Source organism: Simochromis diagramma, unplaced genomic scaffold (assembly GCF_900408965.1).
Source record: "Simochromis diagramma unplaced genomic scaffold, fSimDia1.1 OVJJ01000205.1, whole genome shotgun sequence".
Taxonomy (NCBI): domain Eukaryota; kingdom Metazoa; phylum Chordata; class Actinopteri; order Cichliformes; family Cichlidae; genus Simochromis; species Simochromis diagramma.
In genome coordinates, this window is record NW_024386782.1 from 5,680,775 (window position 1) to 5,691,562 (window position 10,788).

Genomic DNA, 10,788 nt, shown 5'->3' on the forward strand with positions numbered 1-10,788 from the left:
CAACCATAATCAAGAACACTGACAGACCCCAAAAGTGATGCATTACTTATATTAAAGTTAAAATATTTGGGCCATAAATAAACAGGGAATTGGTTCATGTAGTGTTCATATTACTGAAATAATATGCCATAACTGACTTTCTCCCAAACATACTTTGAGGTAAATGCAGGGATGTCAGAATGTTCATTTGACTTTAATCAATTATATGGAGAATTTATTATTCTACTGATAATTCAGAGAGTTAATTTGTTTTGCATGTGTGTCAAATAGTGAAGCTCATGCGAGAGAGAATAGAAAACTAATATAATATCTTTGCTATTGCAAAAATTACAGATTGAAAATATGTTGTGAGAGACACAACACAAAACACTGATCTTTAACAAATGCAGTTGTTATGTTTTATAACGCTCTCAGTCATTTTGTCTTGTTGTGCTTTTTTATTGTTAAATTGAAAATATAGGGTTAAATTGTATAAACACCATGAATAAAATCTGCTTTTTAAGTTCGTTAAATCAAAGCAAAAAGATTAACAATATTAAAATAAAAAATAATCACAAATAATAACATTGAATAATGATGTCTGTTTTCTCTGTAGAAAAACACACAACAAGACATTTCCATCTACATTACTTTCTGTCATTACTGTCATTTTTGTTGCCACCTTGTGGGTTGATTTGTTCAGTACAGTAATTACAGAATTACAGTGATAGTAACAATTAGAAGAACTACAACTGAGAATATACAAAGGTTTAATTTTAGAATTTTCACATTTTTCTCTTTTACACATATGACAATGAATGAGCTGGGGTTTTTTTGTGTTTGTTTGTTACCCTTGATGCCTTTCAATGTGTGTTATTTTGAAATTTTATTAAAATTAAAGACTAGCCTACAGTTTAAGATAAAATATTATTATTGTGTTGCAGATGAAGGTTTGCTTTAAGCAAGACAGGTAAAGTAAATTGGTAATCCCTCCATATTTTAGAGGTTGAATTTTGTCTTTGGAAAAGCAAAAATCTGATCAGTGAACAGTTAGATTACCAGCACTGATGTAACCTGCAGTTATGCTATCATTCATGACATGCATATCAGAGATAAAAGATGATAATAGTGTTAGTGTTACAGTGTTATAGTAATAAATAATAACAATAATAAAATGTAGTAAAATGCATCTTGTACGTTTTATTCTACTTGAGATACAAATTATAATAATAATAATCTAAAATAGTGATTTCTTTTCTTTCTTTCTTTCTTGTTTTTCTTTCTTTCTTTCTTTCTTTCTTATTTTGTTTAATATTCTGTGTAATGTCCATGTCCAGGATCATATTGTTTCATATGTTTGTAGTAGCTTTAACACATAAAATTGAGATAGCTTCAATTTCCTACTAGTATGAAACAAGCAGAGCTTAACAATAGCCAACTGCAGCTACAAGATAAACTGATGAGCTTGTTCATTGTTTTTAAACTAAATCATTTGCAGTGATACGGTTTTCCTTCATTATAATCTACTTTAGCTATGAAGTGAATTTTTTTCAAGTCACATTTTTTTTCTGATAAAATTTAAGTCATTCTTGCTCTTTCCTACAAACAGTACTGTAACCAGCATATATTTGATCAACCTTTGTCGTGCAACATAATATAGAAAGGAAAAAAGTTTGAAAAAGTGTCCTATCACAACTAAAGGAGTAGTTGTCAAAGGTCAAAGGTGAGGGAAAATATGAGCTGTCTGCATTTTACTGACATATACTTCAATTAATATTGTTGACTTGTACTACAATAATGTTCCTTTTGCTGTTTATTTATTCATATAATCAATCAAACATTGTCAGAGCACTTATTTTTATTTCTTTTTTTAAAATTCATTTTCATTTTCAATCTTAGAAATCAAATGTCCAGTTTTAACTCTGTTATAAACATCTGCCATTAATTTAATTGTTGTTTGTTTTTGTTAAACTAAAACAAAACAAAACAAAGTACCAGAGTGTAGCATCAACTAGCTTTAGTCATTGCAATTTTTTCAGCTTATTGTAACATACTAAAATCACTATTTAGATAAATGAAAGCAGCTTCACAGCATTTCAGAAACAGCAAATGAAATGCAGGAATGAGATTCAGATTTCAGAAACATACATTTTTGACTTGGCAAATAAAAACATGTAAGATAGATAAAATATATAAGCTAAGGCAAATATGGAAAAGATGAGAATTAAAATAAAAACAATCTTGATCACAAGAGAGTTTGATCAGAAATGTGATCGGCACAGATATTTACATAAAAAAACAAAACGTTACGAAACACAGCACGTTACACATTACACGTATTACACGAGGTCATCCAAGTTCAACCAGCCCCTTTCTTTAAAGTGAAAAGGTTGTGAAACATAAATTAGTATTGGATTTTTTTTTTTTTTTTTTATCACTGTCACGCTCTTAAAAAGCAAAAAACTAGGTTAACTTATAATAGTTAAAATAAATTGGCATTCTGGTGGAGAAAAAAACCTTTGAAAAATACAAAACTATTAGAACAATTTAGGCATGTTTCCTGTTAGAAAAACTAAATACAGAGAACTGTCGAGCCTCTCAAGTTTAATACAAGAACTCCAGCAACCTCACTCACAATTGAATGAGGCACAAGAAACCTGGCCTTGTTGTAAAGTTTGGCGGTTTGCGTATCTTTGGTATATTTGTCAGCACTAACCACTGCATAATATCCTCCTCAATCCTCACATTAACAAAAATCAATCTCTGTTATAAACAGGTGCTATTCAATTTAATTGTTGTTTGTTTTTATCTAATCTAATTAGAGATCTAGTAATATCTTATCGGAACTAAAAACATCTAATCTAATGCTAAGCATCACAAATTCAGATTTCTTCTGTATTTTTTAGAGAAATGAATGCAACTGAACTCCCATCGTTACTAACGTCTCTGCTTTGTGATAAAGGATTACGTAGCATGGGGAGATACCTCCTAAAACTTTGTGCTCCAATTATATGGAACAGAGGACTAAGGCAACAGCAGAACTGAGACAGAGGATAAAGGATAAACCAAGAAAGGTGCAATGCTTCCATCACTGCATGTGTGTGTTTCACAAAACCCCAGATTATAAATGACATTACAGAGTCGCAGACGTGCAGAGGAGTCAAACAAAGAAAAGTCCCAAAAGTTATCCCTAAAATCACTTTTGAAGGCAGTTGCTGCCTGTTTATCTTGCCCTGTTTCATCATTATCCACATGTGGACATGACAGAATGTAGTGATAAGGAAAGGAATGAGGAAAAAAAGGCAAAACTCTGTGTAGACTCGAGCTTGGGTCCATTCAAACAGACACAGTTGAACCTCAAATATGACTTCGGTATACATGAACTGCTTAATGCTTGCAGCAGCACATACCAGCCATACCAAGATGCTAGTAATGAGGACACCACATTTTCTTGAGACCTGTGCACACAGACGTGAAACCTGAACAAAAGAAAAATAATAATGCAACGACATGACAGTGAGGATTAAAATAGAGGCGTACAGTCCTAGATAATAAACTGCTGTCATGAATCCACAGACCCACTCTCCAAAGATCCAGCTACGGAGTAAATTACAGGCCTCAAATGGCAAGGTCACAGTGATGCAAAGGTTAGATATTGTAAGTTGCAGAAGTAAGATATCAGGTGTGATCTTCCAAGCTTGTTCTTTTCGGAGGACCCACATCAGGAAGCTGTTTCCGGACAGGCTGATGCAGAAGAAAATAATAATGGCAGCAGCACAATAGCATTCGAGCGCCGACAGTGGAAAGTCATCCTGACTGCTTTCAGTCTCATTAAAGAATGTAAACTCGTCACTGCTCAAGGCCATTATTTACTTGTTGAGGTCTTGTAAGGAAATGGCTGCTGATCTATTGAAGAAGTAAAGATATAAGGTTAGTTTTTTTTTTTAAATATACATAAATGATTACATTTTTTGTTGTGGTTTAAATCTATCAGACAAATCTCGATAAAAACTAATCCAGTCCAGTGTAATAGACACAACACTATACAAACTTCAACAGTGTTGAAAGTTAAAGGTTATGATTTGGAAATCTGTCGTTTGGAGCGACTGTTGTGTTAAACTGTAATGTTTATAAGAAATACCATGAGTGCTTTTTAATGTAATAGCAGTTAATTCAAAGTAATCATAATATTTATTCAACGTGTAATTTTTGCGCTTGTATCCTATCCCCATCTATTCCTGTGAATTATAATGTGTACAGTAAAGGTGAACACAGTGGCATCAGTTTTGTCTAATTTAGACACCGGTTCTTTTCATCCACCTTCCACGCACTGCTGTCAGGTTTCAGGACAATCCTATAGCACGAAATGCATCTCTCTTCATTCTAATTACACTCACAACCACCTGCCAAGTGCATGTACATTCATTCTGCTCCTAGAAGGGCTTCCTTTGGGGATCTGCCAAGTCCAGAAGCCACTGCAGCTTGTTGCTTCATGCTCACTAAACATTGTAATGTGTAGTTGGGTTTGGGATCCCTACTAGTGAAACCATGATGAAGCTCAACCTCAACCTAGACTTTTAGTCTAATTAAGAGTTTAAAATCACCGTTTGAGGCTTTTATTTATGAGTCTTTGTGAGGACATTACTGTTGATCTAGCAAAGAAGTGAGAATATATTATTGTTATTATTATTATTAGTAGTAGTATATACATTAATAAAGTAATTATTTTTTAGGCCAACCTAGATAAAGACTAATGTAGCCTAACGTAACAGATCCTATCTTTTAATACACAGCTTGAACTGCCTTAAAGTGTTTAAGAGGTTGTGTTATACTGCCTTTTTTGTAAGGCAAACCATAAACAGTCAAAGTGATCAGAATGCTTATTAATGATATTTATTAGAAATATCACAATTCCGTATGTATCATGCCTTTAACTTAGAATGAACCAGATAAAATGAAATGTGCTAAAGCACTATAATACCCATAAATGGTACATAAACCTATTCATAGCAGTTATATTGAGTCGTTAAAAAAATTGTCACAACAAGTGTTATTGTATGCATAACAACATCAAAATGTTTTTTTTTTCATGGTGAAGATTTAAGAGTCTATTTTAACTTTTTTTCCATTTTGATTATCATTCTTGTAATATAAGTTTCACTCCATATTCTTGGATTTTTCATTAAATTTTTTCCCAAACGTTCCCATTTACATAAATCGACTCCTTACCTTGTGCATGTGCTCATGTGTCAGGCTAGGTCCTGCTCACAGCTTCTCTCAGTGATAGTGTTAATGCACGTAAACTTTATACTAATTTCACTCTAACATGAACCAAAGAAAAGTGCTGTCTGAGCATTTTGTTTTTTCCAGTCCAGTTTATTGTGACATACCAAAATCATTTTGTGGGAACAGAGAAGTGAAAACAGCTTCCTGCTTAGGTTACATCTCTACACAGAGATCAACTCACAAAGAAAACAATAAGCAACTTTAAATTGCATTCAATTGAATCACACAAACATGATTTACCAGAGTTTTGGGGACATAATTTGTTGCAAATTGTGCAAAATATAAGGTCAAAACAACATATTTCATGTTATGCCTGATGTAGCTGTGTAAGTACCAAAATGGGTAACATTTAACTGAGTCCTTGTCCTTGAGCCAGCTCTTATGGAACTAAAAAGTTAAAATCACTAAGGTCACATTCCTTTTTTAACCTGAAATAATATACCTTATAAATGAACAAATTAGTGCATTCATGTTTAATCAAATGATAGCAATAAGCGACCAGTAATAAAGGTAAAGACATCAGTAATTTCTGACTGTCAGACAAAAGAAGTGTTAAGAAAAATGATCTGAAAAGTTACAGCTTTATTTATTATAACAAATCTGATGTTGATATAAATTTCAGGTAATTTATCTAATTCTAACACAAAGCATCTAATCCTAATTTCAACTGCAAACTGCACTTACGTAATATATAGTCATTCTCAGGTGGAGTGCAGGATCCATCCAGATGAGGAAGCTGAATTAATTTGCCGTTTTTGACCCACTGCAGTTTTTGCTGGTCTTCATACAACCCAGTATCGGTGCTATCGTACAGGTGATTACTAATAATAATTAAATTAGCTTATAAACGAACATGCAGTCAGTTCATTTCACTAAAGACCAGCAGCCCAGTAAGATGGAAAAAATATGTAATACACTGGCTGGTCCACTAGAGGACATCATGTGAGTGTCACACTTGTATCCTTGTAGTATAAGCAGGGGGCAAGCTCCTTCTATACTGGCTAAGATTAAGCTCCTGCTGAAGGCTAATACTTATAACAAATGAATCAAAGTGTAATTACTCAGGAAACCTGATGAAATACCATGAAAAATAACACCAACATGTCTTTGTGTTATCCTAGCTCAGTCTGGTCTGGCTAATTTTAGGAGGTCATGTCATTTCAGGTGCTGTTGTTCAAGTAAGCAGCATACATGTATGTTGCTACTTGAACAACAGGGAAAAGGGAAATAACCATGTTTCCATCCTAAACAGGCCATTCCTGTAGTTACCTCTGCATTCTCTCTGTGTTCATACTGAGTTTGAAGCAGGAAATTTTACATTATTCTTTATGATGAAACTATAATGTTAAAATACCCTTTGCCCATTAAATCTGCATACTGTTAGACATTTTAGTTACACAAAGAGTTTCACATTTATTTTGTTATAACTTGTTACACCATAAGATATGGTAAACGACACACTACTAAGCATTGGTAAGGTATTAGTAAATCCCTATTTCATCATTTGTAAAACTGAAAGTACCCTGTGGTCGTTGGTGCTCAGTGTTTCTCTTCCTCTCTTAAACACCTCCTTAGACTCTGATGGTATACTTACATTTCAGTATTCTCTGAAACTCAAATGGGTCATGTTTGCACATTATTTATACATTTTTGTGCTTTTTCGACTTCCTTTTTCTGTTCCAAAAATAGCTGACATTTTCTGTGGGGGGTAGTGAGTACTTCAAAGTCCACTGAGAAGGTTCCTACTGTGACCCAGACAGAAAACTTTCAGTTATTTACTAAGATGACACCTTGCTATAATAGTTGTAACTAAAGGGGGAGTTTGTATTAGTTTATATCTTTCAGAGAGTGAAATGCAGAAACTGCAGGATATTATGGCCAGGCAGACATCTAACAGGGTTCCTACATTGTAGTGCTTTTATCAATCTGCTGCACAAGATGGTGGAGGAAAGCAAGGCGCTATCATCTTAACACCTTTTTATTTTCCAACATGGTTTCAGAGCCAAACTGCAGCCAAGGGGAGATCTAAGAGGAAAGCACGAAGCACAGCAAGACATAGAGGTTTCCCTGGGAGAAAATAAGCATTTCAAACTAAAATCACGTTAAGGCCAAACTGATCCTTATATCAAACTAGTTGAACAATGTAGTGATGCCTGCATGCAGGAGAGGAGGAGGCAAGGAGAGAGCAAAAGAGGGAAAGCTACAGAGAGTAAGTGAATGAGGAGGATTGGGAAGAGCACCGGACTCTAGGGATCGCAACAAGTTGCCTGAAATCAGTCATAGTCAAAGTCATATATCCTTTATGTTTTTACCTTTGACCTTTAGTTTCACTGATGCAGTTTTATATATATTTAAACTGTCTTACCCACGACTCCTCAATTCTTCACTGTCTTCACGCCACACGGCGGTTTTTCATCAGCAGAAATGTCAGATAGGAAAGGATTGTGGAATACACTGATGCACCTGCTGGTGCACCAACTTAGGCACGCATGTCTTTTTACTGTCAAAACATTTAAGTAAATTGTTGTAGTTAAGGAAGCATCTCTGAGTTGATTCAAAACAAAAAGAGGATGTCATGGTTATGGGTCAGGTGACCAAGGGTTCTGAGCTTTTGCAATTTCATTACAGATTTTGTGATGTGGGCTTTGTTTGCAGACTCTGTTAATTCTGTTTGGGTTTCCTTGTGCTTGTGACTTTTTTTTATTCCCACTAGTTCCCTATTCTATTATTTTATGTCTCTAGTTTAGTCAGAAATGACTTTGTCTGTTAGTTCTCCTCCTGCCCCTTTAGACATCTGTCTGTGTTTTATTCTTTTGTGTCTCCTTGAAGTCTTTCATGTCTCCATGTATGTTTAAGTTTTGCCAATGTCAAGTTTGGGTATCTTGTCTCTCTGTGTTTATGCTTCCTGTTTTATTTTAGTGAGCCTGTGTTCTTTGTGCGCTGTCCTTTGTCAGAGTATCTGTTGTAGTTCCTTTTTCCGTTGTCCTTTGTGTTTCTCAGTACTAGTGTGTTTCGTCATGCCACCTCATTGTGTTTTTTCGTAGATGTTTAGTTTTCTGTTTTCCCCATTGAGCTTTTGTTTCACCCATTTGGATGTTTGCTGCTTTCGTTCCTTTTTTGCCATCAATCAAATACACAGTTCGCTTTGTTAACCTCTGCCTGCTCACGTCTGCATTTGGGTTCAACTCACCTTCAAATCTAAACACCCTGCAGATTATGACAGAGAAGCTATTAGTTTGCTTAAGAATATTACAACATTTCCAGCACAGCAAACATTGCCTCACTTTTTGTGTCAGGTCTATATTGGCCACAGCTACATGAAACTAATCCTGCTCAAAAGCATCCAGAATGATCATAACATTTATCCAGCATGTCAGCATATGTGTCCTGTCATCACAGACAGTTAAAAAATATGAAGTCAACTATATGGAAGAAAAATTAGGAGGCTAAATGGAATTTTAATAAAGCGGAGCAATTTAAATGTTGTGTTTGAGAACAATGAGATGACATGATAATGATAAAGTGAGTCTAGGGTCACTGTGAGTAAGTGAAACAAAGAGTTAGCATACCTGTAGAATACCTGCAAACCTGTATGAATTGTCAGTTAAGTATAATTTATTCCATATGTCCAAGCTTTAACATTTTGTATTTTTTTTTCTATTATGATTTATATTCCTGTAATATTAATGTCCATATTCCAAAACGTTTCTCATTTTTTATTACACGACTCATTACATTATTATCCATTTCAAAGAAAGATTAAAGGCCCAAGTGACTTCCCTTCTGCTTCACGGTTTCCCTCAGTGATTATGTTAATATACTTACACTACACACTACTCTAACTCTATCGGTGACCACAGAAAACTGCTGTCAATGCATTTTTTTTTCCCAATTCATCTGACATTACATACCACAAAAACAAAGAAGTGAAAAAAGCTTCACTGTATTTCAGCAACATTTTCATTTCTACAAAAAATACTAATAAAACGACGCCAGCGAAATGCACAATTTTACAAACATCTTTGACCTTGCACATTAAAAAGGCTAAAACAAAATCTGTGTATATGATGTCAAGACTATATGCAAAACATGTCAAATTCTATACAACCTTTGTTTTGTAAAAGTATTTAAAGACTGAATCAGTGTTTAATTTCAAGAGGGACTTTTAAATGGATCATTGCGTTGTTCTGTGTTAACAGAAGAGTTGTCTACTGTGAAAGCTACATTGTGAATACCAGAGGTTTTCTGGCCAATATTTTCCTCCTTGTTCTTACTGGACAAATTTTTACATTTCAAAAGATTAAACAGATTATTTCGCAACTTCTGTGAGAGCATGTATAGCAGAGGGTTCATACAGCAGTGAAAATAGGCAAGCATTTCACTAATATGGTAGGCAACTGCTAACCGTTCCTCTGCCTCACAACCTTTGGGTTTATAAAGAGATTTAATTAAAAGCATAATATGGTATGGCCCCCAGCAAATGAAGAAGACTGCAACAATACACAACAGCACAGCTACAGTCTTGTGCTTCTTTCTACTTAAACCTTGTAAAACTGTCTTGAGGATGGCAGAATAGCAAAAAATAATGATGGCAAATGGGAGGAAGAATAGCAGTGACACTTGGAGATAACGTCCAAGCTTGTCATCAGATCCATTCTCACAATAGTTATGATTATCCCAGTTTACGGCTTTTACTTTAATTGCATCACTAAGGGATGCCGAGATGCTGATGATCCAGGCAGCTATACAGGCGCCGATTGCATATCTCCTTCTTCTAGCACGGTTGCTTTTCCAGTTTGGCAGCACCACCCTAATGAAACGGGCAACTGTCATGGCGGTCAGTAAAATGACACTGCTGTACAAACCAACAAAGAATACGGCAGTCATTAATTTGCAGACAAAGTCCCCAAAGACCCATTGTTGTAGGTGATCAACGGCCCAGAATGGAAGTGTGATGGTGAAGATCAAATCAGAGCAGGCCAGGTTCAGGATGAAAATATTTGTGATACTTTTCAGGCCCTCGTAGATGAAAAGAACACATAAGAGGAGACCGTTGCCTATGACACTGAGGATGAAGATCAAGATGAAGAAAGGGCCAGTAATACTGGGAAAGTCACTGTCACAAAGCAAATGGACTTCATTGCTTGTCATGTTGTTTGCCATTGTCAATTTTCTACAAAATATAAACACAAAATAAGATTTTTTCAACACATTTAAATACTATAACTTAGCTGTTTTCTCTATACTGACAGAAACTGTGGATTTTAATTTTAGTTTAATATGTAAAACAGAGACTAATAAAGGGGATTAAACACAGAAACCTACCTCTTGTATCTGCCAGCAAGTGTTCTGTTGAACTGTACTGGTCAGGAAAAGCTGCAATGATCTTAAGCAAACCAACAGTTCCTCTTTCTGTTTCACACTAAGTTCAAGATAACGCCCAAACCAAAACTACATTAAAAAACAAACAAACATTTTGTCCACATTTAAAATGAAACTTAAACAAAATTACACCTATGTTTC

At 34.9% G+C, this 10,788-nt stretch overlaps 2 protein-coding genes across 2 annotated transcripts; both read right to left on the bottom strand.

Moving 5' to 3' along the window:
• Positions 1-1,290: 1,290 nt before the first annotated feature.
• Positions 1,291-8,845, bottom strand: LOC120725439 (chemokine XC receptor 1-like). Its single transcript, XM_040018349.1, has 2 exons — positions 5,209-8,845; positions 1,291-3,885 (listed from the first exon to the last, which is right to left on the bottom strand). Exon 2 carries the CDS (start codon positions 3,843-3,845, stop codon positions 2,862-2,864), a length of 984 nt encoding a protein of 327 aa, XP_039874283.1. The 5' UTR covers positions 3,846-3,885; positions 5,209-8,845; the 3' UTR covers positions 1,291-2,861.
• Positions 8,846-8,966: 121 nt separating this feature from the next.
• Positions 8,967-10,715, bottom strand: LOC120725431 (chemokine XC receptor 1-like). Its single transcript, XM_040018336.1, has 2 exons — positions 10,591-10,715; positions 8,967-10,438 (listed from the first exon to the last, which is right to left on the bottom strand). The coding sequence occupies exon 2, from the start codon at positions 10,426-10,428 to the stop codon at positions 9,418-9,420; it is 1,011 nt and encodes a 336-aa protein (XP_039874270.1). The 5' UTR covers positions 10,429-10,438; positions 10,591-10,715; the 3' UTR covers positions 8,967-9,417.
• Between the last annotated feature and the right edge of the window lie 73 nt (positions 10,716-10,788).